General features: G+C 35.0%; 1 protein-coding gene across 1 annotated transcript in view; it reads right to left on the bottom strand.

Moving 5' to 3' along the window:
• The window catches only part of IQCM (IQ motif containing M), a 412,672-nt gene that overhangs the window by 67,990 nt on the left and 330,295 nt on the right, over positions 1-14,387 (bottom strand). Inside the window, 1 exon segment of the mRNA XM_044224898.1 lies at positions 7,507-7,665. Within this exon segment, the coding sequence (XP_044080833.1) occupies positions 7,507-7,665 (159 nt within the window).

Here is a 14,387-nt window from a genome sequence, read left to right as displayed (position 1 = left end):
TTTTAACCAATGGAACCATCATCTAAAAATAAAATACCATTTTATTTTTCCACCATCAATTACCCTTATGAAAGTAAAGTCACATAATTTTCTCTTAACAAAGAAAACAAAGGGATACTAAATAACAAAATGTGGAGATGCTGGCAGTTGAGAGTTGGTAAAAAGAGAGATCAATAGGTATATACTCAGACAACTTTATAAGTCCAACTGAATATAATATATAGATTTTAGTGATATTATTCTCCTCAAGCAAGCAGGTAATCCACAGGTTAAGCAAGGCATTGAACTAACCAGAGTAAATTTAAACTTACCCAAACCATAATAGACCATTTCCTCTACTTGCAGATATATAAGTCATATAAAGTATATGAAGCTCACTTAAAATCAGGATTTGAGTTTTTCATTTTTCAATAATTAATCTTATAGAACACCCCTAACGAACAGGTTCAAAAATTAATGTCTATATCCTAAATAAGTTAAGGATAATCAGGAATAATCAAGATACCACATTTAAGAAGGCAAAATAAATCCTACTCATATCAATAATTAAAGGAAATATGGCCCCCCAAAAAGGAGAGATTAATGATGGACAGAAATACAAATACTGATATGTGTATTTTAAAGATTATTTATTTGAGGGGGAGAGAGAAAGCGGCGGGGGAGGGGGAAAATAGGGAGAGACTCTTCAAGGAGACTCCCTGCTGAGAGTGGAACCCTACACAGGGCTTGATCCCAGGACCCATCAGATCATGACCTGAGCCAAAACCAAGAGCTGGATGCTTAACTGACTAAGCCATCCAGATGCCCCCTACATGTGTATTTTAAAAGTTTAAAACAAGTGCAAAGATATAAGCAGAACATGTAGAAGCTGGATTATAGTCACAATAAGTTAGATATATTAGATTATCCTATCTTCTGAGTTCATTACTTAGAAGAAAGGAGAAAATTTAGGAAATGTTTAGAGAGAAGTGTCAGAAGACATTAAGGATTAGAAAGAAGACTTCTGAGGAAAAATATTTTTAAAGGCCTATTATTGAAATAGATTCTTATTAATTTATACATAGCCTTAACTTTGTGGATAGAGAAAAAGTTACAACTGCAATGAAGAATGTGTAAGAAAAGAGTCTTATGTTGCAGAGTAGAAAGTTCTGAGAAAGATAATCATTAAAAAAATCCGACCTGTCAAGGACAATTATGTAATTGCCAGAGTCTTTAAAGATGAGATTATCATTTGGTTAATGTACATCAGATCTTGCCTGAAGGCAGTGGAATAAACTGAATAGCATAAAAGATATCTTGTAATTTTATAATGGGTAACAAAACAGTGATTAGGACAGGAAATCAGTTCCAGTATTAATTACATAACTTAAATAACCATATGTTATAAGGGTAAGAAAAATTTACTATATGAAGGGCTGGAAATGATATATGGAAAAGAAGTAGTAGAACTAGAGGTCTTTGCTCATTATTCAGGATCTGAACTAATTAGAAACCTTACATTAATATAATTATATGGTTCTAGTTAAGAATGCACCATTGGATTGAGAAAGTAATTTAATCATTCATTTGTATTCTCTAAATGATTTTCTTAAAAGATAATGGCTAACCTACTCCTTTCAAGGTATTCCCATTAGAATTCCAGGAGTTCCTTAATATAATCTACAGTGTCCAGGTTGAAAATCCACCAAAGTCACATAAACTTAATGAAGGTGAGAAACAAGTTCAGTGTATCTGTGACAGTCTTTAAGACCAGGGAACTGAATGACAGACAACTCAAAAGGAAAGGTAACAAAAGGTACAAGCCTTCTAAAAGGCTTGTTAAACTTATTTTCCCCGAAACTAAGTTTGACAAAACATATGTTCCTAGAGGAAAATGTAAAGCTTTTTCTTTTTTACTTCATTGATCTAAAATTATAAAATTATAATTCAGAAGAAATACTTTGTATATATTAACCAATTTGAATACATGACTTGGGCTTCATTCCAGTGAGATTCAAACCACTGTAATATGAATTATGGGGTGTAAAAACATGGATATAATGAATATTTTTAGAATATGTATGGTCCTAATACTACGTAATTTGTTAGCAACTCATGTCATTTATAGAGCATTCAGTAATTCTATTAACTTCTCCTCAGTTCTTGCTGATGATACTTCTCTAAATCTACAGAGTGAACTCAATAAACAGGAGTGCTTACATTGTGGAGTATTATTAATGTTGGGACACATTATAAATTCTCAGAGCTATCTTCCCTAAAATGTTTCTACTGGGGCAGATACTGAGTTTCAGAAAGTACTCCTGTAATAGACTAATCTTTCTCAAGGCAAATGCTGCAAAATATTTTGTTTATCAATTTAATAACAACTGTAATTCACAAAGATGCAAGACCTTGGTCACTTACGAAAAAGGGAAAAGATAAGCATAAAACCTCAGAAGATGGAGTCTTTAACTTACAACATAGTGCCTCTTGCATATTTCCTTTATGCTTGTTTTATTTGTACCAAGTGTTCACAAATGGGCTATTAAACAATGAACACAAATCTTTTAGAATGATATGGGTCACACTGTGGTCATGTTCAGGTGGAAAATAACAAAGAGAGGATAGATCACAACCAGGGTCTTGATTCATCTTATAGAGCCTAAAACTCTAAATAATCTTTTTTATAATTTTCCCTCTCTTTCCCTCCTCTTCTTCCTCTGCGCTTCCTATCAGAAAACAGCACTTAAGTATGCCATTACATGCACTAGCCTCATGAGACAGCAGTAGATCTGTGGCTGTCCTTAGATAAGTTCTAAACTGCTCGTTTTAAAACTTAAAGAGAAATCATTTCTCAAAAATATTACCAAAAATACAAATTTCACTATCTTGGTTCTTTAAATTTATGTTTTCAAGTTTACTTTTATAGCTTCATTGAAGTATAAATGAAAACCGCACATATTTAAAGTGCACAATTTGATAAATTTTAGCATAGACTTACTTACATGAAACCATCAGCACAGTGACAATAATAAACTTTTCTATCATCCCAAAATTTCATAACCCACCACATTTCACTTCCGCTCCCCCCATGTCAGTTATACACAGATTTGCTTCTGTCATAAGATTTAGTTTGCATTTTCTAGACTTTTATATAAAATGGAATCATACTCTTGACCTCTTTCTTTTTTGTCTGATTTCTTTCATTCAGCATATTCTTTTGAGATTCAGCCATGTTGTTACCTGTTTCAATACTGTCAATAGTTTGTTCTTTTATATTGCTGAGTAAGAAGTATTCTGCAAGGGTATATCACAATTTGTTTATCATTTCACCTGTAGATAGGCATTTGGGTTGTTTCTAGTTTGAGTCTTTTATTTAAAAATGGATCTATGAATATTCATGGACAAGTCTTTATATGGATTTATACTTTCTTTTGCCTTGGTTAAATATCTAGGAGTGGTATGGTGGGATCATAAAAGAGATATACATTTAATTTTTTGAGAAAATATCAAACTGGATGTGGTGCATAAACAATAAATTCTGGTACATTGAATAGAAATTTAAAAAATTAAAAATTAAAAAAAATTCCATTGTTATAAAGTTACTTTGACAAATCTCCTTTCTCTCACTATATCTCATTTCTCTCTGTATATGTGAGGTATACCTGGAATTTGGTACATTTGTGTTTAGGTGTGTATAGTGATTTGTTGCTCTTTTTTCTTCATATTTTTCTGTATTAATTTATTTCAAATTATGGAATTTGTATCATTTCAATAAACTATAAATTCATTATTATTTAAAAAAAGAAAATATCAAATTATTGCAAAATGTTTTGACCATTTTACATTTGCACTGGCAGAATATTAGTATTAAAGTTACCACCCATCCCTGTCAGCACTTGGTGTGTTCAGTTTTTAATTTTAGCCATTATAGTAAGTTCTTAGCTCATTGTGTTTAATTTACATTCCCCTAATGATTAATAATAATGCACATCTTATCTGGACTTATTTGCCATTTACATAAATTCTTTTCTCTTTTTATCTGTGTTTACTTCTAAAATTTTACTTACAGTAAAATTCACTCTTTTTGTATACAGTTCATTTCAACTAATTTTTAGAGTCATATAACCACTATCATGATCAAGAAACAGAATAATCCCATCACTCTATGAAGTCCCTCATCCTGCCTTTTTGTAACCAAACCCTCCTACAAGCTATAAGCCCTGCAAATCACTGGACAGATCTGTCCTTATCGTTTTGCTTATTCCAAAATGTCATTTAAATAGAATCTATATATAACCTATGAATTAGCTTCTTTCACTTAACATGACACATCTGAAATTCATGTTGTTGTGTGTGTCAAAAGTTCAATCCATTTTATAGCTGGAAATACTTCACTGTGTACATGTAACAAATTTTGTTTATCTACTCACCAGTTGAAGAATATTTATGTTGTTTCCAGCTTTTGGTAATTAACCATTTCTCTTATTAAAGATTTTATTTATCTGTTTGACAGACAGAGATCACAAGAAGGCAGAGAAGAAGGCAGAGAGAGCAGGGGAGGCAGGCTCCCTGCTGAGCAGAGAGCCTGATGTGGGGCTAGATCCCAGTACCCTGGGATCATGACCTAAGCCGAAGGCAGAGTCTTTAACTCAATGAGTCACCCAGGCACCCTCAGATTTTGGCAATTAGAACTAAAGCAACTATATACACTTAAACATAAGTTTTTGGTCAACAAACAATTTTATTTCTCTTGGGTAATTATCCTGAATAAGGTGGCTGGGTCTATGGTTAGAGTAACTTAACTTTATAAGAAAGCACCAAAATATTTAGAAATTGATTGCATCATTTTGCATTTCCACCAGCAATGAATGAGTGTTTCAGTTGCTCTACATCCTTGCCTTGGCTTGACTTGGTGCTGTCATGTTTTGAAATTTTATTTTAGTCTTTCTAATAGGTGAATATTCCCATTGTAGCTTTAATTTATATTTCCCTAATAACTAATGATGTTGATTTTCATGTGCTTATTCACCACCTGTATATGTTCTTAGTCTATTTGGTTTTGCCAAAATACAAAGTTAATTCATAGAAGGAGAGTCTTTTCAACAAATAGCACTAGCACATCTGGGTATCAACATACTAAATTTAAAAAACAAAAACAAGGGACGCCTGGGTGGCTCAGTTGGTTGGACGACTGCCTCCGGCTCAGGGCGTGATCCTGGAGTCCCGGGATCGAGTCCCGCATCAGGCTCCCAGCTCCATGGGGAGTCTGCTTTGCTCTCTGACCTTCTCCTCGCTCATGCTCTCTCTCACTGTCTCTCTCTCAAATAAATAAATAAAATCTTTAAAAAAAAAAAACCAAGTACAAAAAGCAAAAACAAAACAAAAATTCAAGTAAAAAGAATAACTCAGGATAGATTTTATACTGATATATAAACCCCAAAAGTATAAAACTTGTAGAAGAAAACCTTGTGACTATAAGTCTGACCAATACATCTTGGTATCACAATAAAAATATAAAGAATACAAGGGTATTTCCCTGATGCTGAGTGATGTTGAGCACTTTTTCATGTGTCTCTTGGTCATTTGGATGTCTTTTTTGCAGAAATGTCTGTTCAAGTTTTCTGCCCATTTCTTGACTGGATTATTTGTTCTTTGGATGTTGAGTGTGATAAGTTCTTTATAGATTTTGGATACTAGCCCTTTATCTGATATGTCATTTGCAAATATCTTTTCTCATTCTGTTGGTTTTTTTTTTTTTTAATTTTGTTGACTGTTTCCTTTGCTGTGCGAAAGCTTTGTATCAGGAAAATACAAACCAAAACCACAGTGAGATATCACCTCATACCAGTTAATTTTAGCCAGTCAGAAATGATAGGTGTTGGTGAGGATGCAGAGAAAGGGGAACCCTCCCACATTGTTGGTGGGAAGGCAAACTAGTGCAGCCACTCTGGAAAACAGTATGGAGGTTTCTCAAAAAGGAACTTTCAAAAAGTTGAAAATAGAGCTGTCCTATAACCTAGCAATCGACTACTAGGTATACCCTAAAGATATAAATGTAGTGATCTGAAGGGGCATGTGCACCCCAATGTTCATAGCAGCAATGTCCACAATAAGCAAACTATGGAAAAAGTCTAGATGTCCATCAATAGATGAATGGATAAAGAAGATGTGGTATATATATACAATGGAATATTATGAAGCTATCAAAAAATAACACAAATCTTGCCATTTGCAATGATGTGGATAGAATTAGAGGGTATTATGCTAAGTAAAAAAGTCAATCAGAAAGACAATTATTATATGGTCTCTCAGATATGAGAATTTGAGAGGCAGGGCAGGGTTGCGGAAGGGAGGGAAAAATCAAAAAAGATGGGACTGGGGAGGGAGACAAACCATAAGAGACTCTTAATCTAAGGAAACAAACTGAAGGTTGGTGGAGGTGGGTGGGAGGAATAGGGTGGCTGAGTGATGGACACTGGGGAGGGTATATGCTATGGTGAGTGCTGTGAATTGTGTAAGACTGATGATTCATAGACCTTTACTCCTGAAACAAATAATACATTATATATTAATAAATTTTAAAATATGAGGGTAAACTAGATTTCATCAAAATTAAAAATCTCTCTTCAAAAGGCATTATGAAAAGACAGAAAAGACAAGACACAGACTAGGAGAAAATATTTTCAAAGAATATATGTTAAAGCATTTCTATTCAGAATATCTAACAGACTTTTTAACGACAAATAAAAAATATATATTAAAAAATGGTCAAGATTTGAACAGATACTTCAATGACATACAATGACAAATACATGAAAACATCATCTACTAGAAAAATGTAAATGAAAACCACAATGGAATACCAATACATATCTATTAGACTAAAATTAGAAAAACTGATTAAACCAAGTACTGATGTAGCTGTGGCGTGAATGTAGCTCTCAGATCTCTCCTGATGGGGAATATGAACTGAACTACTTTGGAAAACAGGTTAGTTAAGACAAATGCTTTGTCTAGACTCAGACCTGTGCAGGAATGTTCATGGGAACTTTCCTTATATTATCACGTTTTTGAAAGTAACACAAATGTCCATCATCAGGTGAATGAAAAAACACAGTATGTTTCCACTATTCTCGAGGAGGCACCAAAGTGTAAAATAACCACTTGTTAAGCTGCAGGCACAATACTTAACAACTGAAATGAATATTCTATAGGGCCTATGTATTACCCTATATTATCCAAGTGACAAATAAGAGTTCTAAAAAGGATCCTATCTTCTTTTTTTTTTAAGTTTTTTAAATTAACATATAATGTATTATTTGTTTCAGAGGTACAGGTCTGTGATTCATCAGTCTTACACAATTCACAGCACTCACCATAGCATATACCCTCCCCAGTGTCCATAACCCAGCCACCCTATCCCTCCCACCCCCAACCCCTCCAACAACCCTCAGTCTGTTTTTCTAAGATTAAGGGTCATTTCTTCTATATTATAAAAAGAAATAATAAGATTCAGCATCTTACTTATATATCTGTATCCTTCTTCCCCATTTACTATGGGTCTCAGCCAAGTTGACCTAAGTCGTATATTATTATGCACATGGGCACCTTGAGGAGGATAGAGCGTAAATAACATTTCAATTGCATTGTACTTCTTGATGAGTTCAGAATATTTCTCATGGTCTGTAAAAAAAAAGAATATTAAAATGTTTTTAAATTTTAGACATTTTTGTCTAATGTGTTTCTTGTAAGTGAGGTAAATTAAAACTATTTACTAATTTGAATGCTAATGGCTATGTTGATAGTGTGGGAGTTTTTTAGCCCAAGGTATTTCACCAACTTACTTTTCAGATAATTCCTAGCAAAAATTAAGGAGTAAGTATTTTACAAATATCATCTCAAACACTGTAAGTTTAAAGAAGTATAGTTAATAGGTATATTAAAAAGTAGGGTAGCCAATGAACAGCATCCATATTACACATAACATGACCATATACATTTTTTAATTGCCATTAAACAATGAAATCAGATTAATCTGACAAAAATGTTGACTAAACATAGAGTTCCCCAAAATGGAATGACTGAATTAGTATTTCTAGGTTATGATCTGTAGGAAAATATAATGATATGTATACAAATACTTATATACCACTTAATATATATAAGGAATTTTTCCAAGGGCTTTTTTTTTTAAGATTTTATTTATTTATTTGACACTCAGAGATCACAAGTAGACAGAGAGGCAGGCAGAGAGAGAGGAGGAAGCAGGCTCCCTGCTGAGCAGAGAGCGATGCAGGGCTTGATCCTAGGACGGGGCTCATGACCTGAGCGGAAGGCAGAGGCTTTAACCCACTGAGCCACCCAGGTGCCCTCCAAGGGCTTTTAAACAGTAATACAGTTAATTTTCATAGAACATAAGGCATATCCTATTATTATTTCCATTTTATATAAAGAATTTGAGGCCCAGAGAAATTAAAGAACTTGCCTAAATCTTGCAGTCTATAAATGATGCAATTAGGCGTTGGATTATCTAAGAAAACTCTGATTTGTTAAAAAAAAAAATGTCAACCAAACATAAAGTGCATTAACTAGTAAATGAAGAAACTAGAACTCAAAAGTGATTTGAACTACAGAGTGAAAAAATCTTTGGTTATGGACCGTGGGCCTCCACTTTGCAACTTCAGTTTTTGGTTGATAAGCCATTGCCCAAAATTCAATAAGACAATCTCCTAAGCAATGAATTCAAAGAGATTCTACCTAGAAACATTTCAAAGAAAAAAAAAATACTGATGTAAATCTTCATTTATAAGCCTGTTACATTTTTGTTCTTTCTTTCCTGATTTCCTTCCTTTCTTCTTCTATTCCTTTATTTTGTTAAATAGTATATTTTGGGTCCAGTAAGTATAAAGCAGTATGACATAATGCTTACATGATTAAGAAAGGAGATTTGTTGGTGGGCTGTGTGCCAGGTATCAATCTATTACCTCACTCCTCATCCACCTTTTACTGTTCTGCTTGCAAGACTAGAAAACACTTCTTTGCCATAAGGCACAATTTTAAGCATCTTCCATAGAAAACCACAAAGTGAAATAGACGATGAAAGGGCTCTTCCTGTTTGGGGGTAGTTCTCTCTGTTAGCTCTCACAGTGCACAGTACCCAGCAGTGTAGGGCAATTTCTGGGGGGTGTCTCCTGGAACCACCCCCCACCACACTCACACTGGGAGTTTTCCACCAAGTTTATGGTGCAGCACTTTCCACACTGTGACCCCTCCCTATGGATAGTTCCCCAAGAACCCCAGAAAGTGACTTTCTTATGGGTTCCTCTAGTCTACTATCTCAGTGAACTTCTCTGCTATTCAATGGGCCAGAGCTATGCCCTCTCCAAGACGTGCTTCCATGGGGGGGCGGGGGCGGTGGGTAGAAGGTCTTCTTTAAAAATTTGTTCTTTCCAGGACACCTGGATGGCTCAGTCAGTTAAGTGTCTGCCCTCAGCTCAAGTCATGATCCCAGGGTCCTGGGATCAAGTTCTACATCAGGCTCCTTGCTCAGTGAAGAGCCTGCTATGCCCTCTGCCTACTCTGCCTGCCACTCCCCCGCCTGAGCTCGCTTGCTCTCTCTCTCTGACAAATAAATAAATAAATAAAAATCTTTAAATTTTTTTTTTCTTTTCCTTGGGTGCTCTGCCTCAGACCTAGGAGTACCTGCCACTACCTATACATGTACTTCTCAATTTTTTAGAGTTATTTTTACCCCTTAGTAGTATATCATAATTAATAATTCTTTACATTAAATTCTTCCTGCTCAAATTACTGTGTAGTTTCTATTTCCTGATTGGACCCCAGCTGATATGTTCAAAGAAGTATAATGGGCCTTAATGTTCAAATCACCATTAACAAGGTGTGGAATATTAGACAAATCAGTTTACCTTCAGGTGATAATATTTGTCTCATAAAATTGTTGCTAGGATAATCCTAACATTTAGGTGATATAAGATATATAAACATTTATATGGCATCATGTCTTTATGTACTAGATGAATGTGTTATCAATTTTCATCTAGTACTATTTCAGTAATAACAAAAATGATGAGAGAGTCAGAAAATAATAAATAATATGTATTGTGTCTTTCAGTTATACACATATTAGCGATTTTTCTGCCCCCTTTTAAAAGGGAGAGTTCAAAATTCCTCCGTGGAGCACCTATTTTAGATGCGTGATATCTGTATCAACACCCGCAAACATCACCTGTTGAGAGCAGAGAGGAAGCTGGAACTATTATAAAAGCAGTGCTGAAGAGTGAACATGCTCTATTTTTTTTATTTTAATTTATTTATTTTCAGAAAAACATTATTCATTATTTTTTTTCCACCACACCCAATGCTCCATGCAAGCTGTGCCCTCTATAATACCCACCACTTGGTACCCCAACCTCCCACCCCCCCCGCCACTTCAAACCCCTCAGATTGTTTTTCAGAGTCCATAGTCTCTCATGGTTCATGCTCTATTTTTTTAATTCAGTCGTACTTCTTCCAGAAGTTTAGAGGGGAGCTCCTCAGGCAGGGTGTGACTTCCTGAGTTGTAAGGGACGCTAGGGATACAGTATTGTATCATGAGAAATCACACAGCAAATAAAATACAATGCTGAAGTTTTCCATTATAGACAAGATAAGGAAACAAGAGAGATCAGAGTTTCTTTCTTTGAAATCATAAAGAAAATTAAAGTAAAAAAACTAGCAAGAATTGTAGCTATTTAGCGTGAAAAGATAGAATTACACTTGAGGTTTCGCCCCTTCCCAACATTTGTATCTTTCTAACCCCATTAGTTTAAAAAAGGATGTTTAGTAATGTTATTTGATAGGATTATGCTTACTAGTTTCAATAAAGTACTGTATTATGCATAAAAACAAATGTTTCCAATTTCAGGCAAAATAAATGCCTTAAACTAAAATCTCTATGGCAGTAAACATAGAACTGCCACTTTTTCTTACTGGTATATCCTGATTAAAGATTAAGCAGAAACACGTGAAGTTGGTGGAATGTAGCATTTGCTAGGACAGTAAGACACGGTGCTAATTCTAACAGCAGACTCACATTGAAGGTTTCTAGCTCAGAGTCCTGCTAATGTCACCATTTGCTATCAGGTAACACAAATGGAGGCTTGGATCTTACAAACAAGGCATTATGATTTTTGAATGATTGTACCTTCCTTCATAATATCAAAGATGATTCCAGATAAACACTTTTAATTTTAGAAAACATAGAGCTTATAAAACATGTTCTCTTTCTATTTTATTACATATGTCATCCCAAGATAAAAATAGGAATTTAACTACAGTTGCTGATATTGATAATTTTTGTTATTTATGGAGTAACTTCCTTTCACTGCACTGCTGAGCCAATACTGCCATATTGGATTCAGATGTAGTAATACTTTTCTCAGAACTCACAATAAGAGTTTTTATTTACCTCTTCCTCCCTAAGATGTATGTGCAGTAAAAATCTGAAGATCTTCCATGTATGTATTCTAGGTCTGGTTCTGTGGCAAAAGCCCACACGAAATTTCTCTATTGCTCCCAGGTAACCAAGTAGTTAATTGTCTTTGTTAGAGATAGTAGTGGTTTATAGCAGAGGCTGTGGAGCTGGACTGCCTGGGTATGAATCTGGATCACACTGCCATCAGCTGTGTGATCTGAAGCAAGTTATCTAACCTCATTCCAGTTCAGTATCATAGTAAAACTGTCCACATTATAAAGCTGTTATGAAGACTACAAGGGTTAATGTAAGTAAAGTCTTTAGAAGAGAATCTAGTCTTTAGAAGAACACCTAATTAATAGCCAGTATTATTTAAGCATTAGTTATTACTATTATTATGATGATCTTCATTTAACAGATGCTGGTACAGCCTCTATCCTATTTAGATAATGATAGCAGTTCCTGTCTCTTCCTCCATCTTGCTTGCTTGTGGGTAGATGGAAGAAAGGTCAGTTGTCTTGAAGCCATTGCCTTTTCTGATCACTCCTACATTATTTTGGATGCTCTATGGGTCAGTGGTTCCTACTCGATAGTGATCAGAAGTTTTTGTTAATTGGTCATTTGTGGGCTACTAATTGGTGTTATGGTGTTCTTCCTTGTCACTATTAACAACATTTTGTTGGATTTACAGATTTACAGATATTGAAGACACCATCAATTTACATAGCACTAAGAAATATAAAGGACTAGAAATTTAACTATGGCATACCATTGATTATAAGACCTAGGTTAATTTCGGCAAAACTAAAATATGAAAGTATGCATCTAGAGTTAACAAAATGTGGCAAAATCAAGCAACCTAGCTACTTAATTAGAACTCCACGTAGGTAACAAATAAGCATCTCAAAACATGTCCTGTGCCAGGCTTTCTTGTCTCAGTAAATAACATTTATCTCTTTTTCTCCTTTCATGTAGATAAAACTGTTTTCTTTTTAAGTATATAGCTTAATGCATTTAGCAAATGTTAATATAAAGCAAATATCAAGATATAGAGCATTGTCATCACCCCAGAAAGATTCCTGATACCCATTTCTAGTTAACCTCCCACCCCCTCAAAGGCAACTGTCATTCTTCCATCTATCTTTATAGTTTTATTCTTTTTTTAAATTCAATTAGCCAACACATACTACATCATTAGTTTCAGAGGTAGTGTTCAACAATTCATCAGTTGCATATAACACCCAGTGATCAATCATCACGTGCCTTCCTTAATGCCCATCACCCAGTTACTGCATCTCCTCACATACCATCCCTTTAGCAACCCTCAGTTTGTTTCCCATAGTTAACAGTCTCTCATGCTTTGTCTTCCTCTCTGATTTCTTCCCATTCAGTTTTCCCTCCATTTCCTTATGGTCCTCTTTACTATTTCTCATATTCCACATATGAGTAAAACCATATGATAATTGTCTTTCTCTGATTGACTTATTTCACCTAGCATAATTCCATCCACATCAATGTAAAGTGTAAGTATTCATCATTTCTGATGGCTGAGTAATATTCCATTGTATGTATATATACATCTTCTTTATCCATTCATCTGTCAATGGACATCTGGGCTCCTTCCACAGTTTGGCTATTGTGGAGCTAGCATCTATCTAATGGTAGACTCTAGAAAAAATTATCACCTATACTGACACAAACAACTTAGTCTCCTAAATAGTCTTCTTGTCCTTCCAATCTTATCTCTAAATACAGCCACAATAATATTATTAAATGTATTTTTATACATTTTCTTATCCAATGGTTCCCTGATGCTCTTAAAATAATGTCAGCTCTTTACTATGTCCTAAAAGATTCTGAACATTCTGGCTCTGCCACTTCCTCCACCTCTAACAACCTTGGCTTTCTTTCAGTTTCATAAACACACCTTGATTCCTCCTGTTTCAGAACCTTTGCACAAGATGTTCTACCTGCCTGGCATGTTCCCCTCTCCTTCCCTCCATTACCTCAGTAATATCTATACCTCTTTCATGTCTCTCCCAAGAGTGTCCTGTGACCATCACCAAACTAGATCAATATAAGATCCCAGAGTTATTGTTCTCTGCATGTTTTTTCCATTACGCTTACTGACGTTCATAATTATATCATTAGTATTATTATTTGATTAAAATAAGACTTTTAGCTCGAGACAGAAAAGGTCCATGACTGTTTGCTGACCCACTTACTGTATCTCCTGTCACTGGGAGTGTCTCATACTTACAAAGGATCAATAAAAGGTTTCTAAACTAAATAAATAAAACAATAACTGATAGTATTTTGAGGGAGCTTAGTATGTGGATGGTGGTATACTAATAAACAAGTTATATATATTCGCTAATTTCATCCTAAAAGCACATATGTTTAAATTGCTGACAATCCTGAGTCTCATATCATCATACTTATATATATCACGTCTTCAGTTACTGAGGCAGAGGGAGGGTGCAGAGCATTTTCATAGCCTCACAGCTAGTTAATAGCGAAGCCAGGATCTACTCTTCATTGTCTCACTTCAAAGCCTATCCTTTTAATGAGGATGCCAGACTGCTTTAAACACAGGGTTCTTGGTATCATGAGACTGTTAGTGGCTTCATGAGTTGCTAGGCACCTGGTGGCCTCTCCCCTTGAAGTTTTCTTCTCATCTTTCCAACTCTTTAGTGGTCCTTGCATAGTCTGCTCATCAGCACTATGACTTCTCTCTCAGAACCAACAGTTCATAGCTCTTTCCAGGCAGTTTTCTAATGTTCTTCTCACAAGAACTTACTTTGTAGAGGCTACTGATGGTCTCTCGGGTCAACGCTGTATTCATCAACTAATTAAAAACCCTTTTAGTTTGCTAAGGATGTAAACTAGCATAAAGTCCCAGTGTGACCTCCATAGCCTCCTCCAGTATTCT

This window comes from Neovison vison, chromosome 11 (genome assembly GCF_020171115.1).
Source record: "Neovison vison isolate M4711 chromosome 11, ASM_NN_V1, whole genome shotgun sequence".
Lineage (NCBI taxonomy): Eukaryota > Metazoa > Chordata > Mammalia > Carnivora > Mustelidae > Neogale > Neogale vison.
The sequence above is the reverse complement of the archived record's forward strand: the minus strand, read 5'-3'. Positions and strand labels throughout refer to the sequence as shown.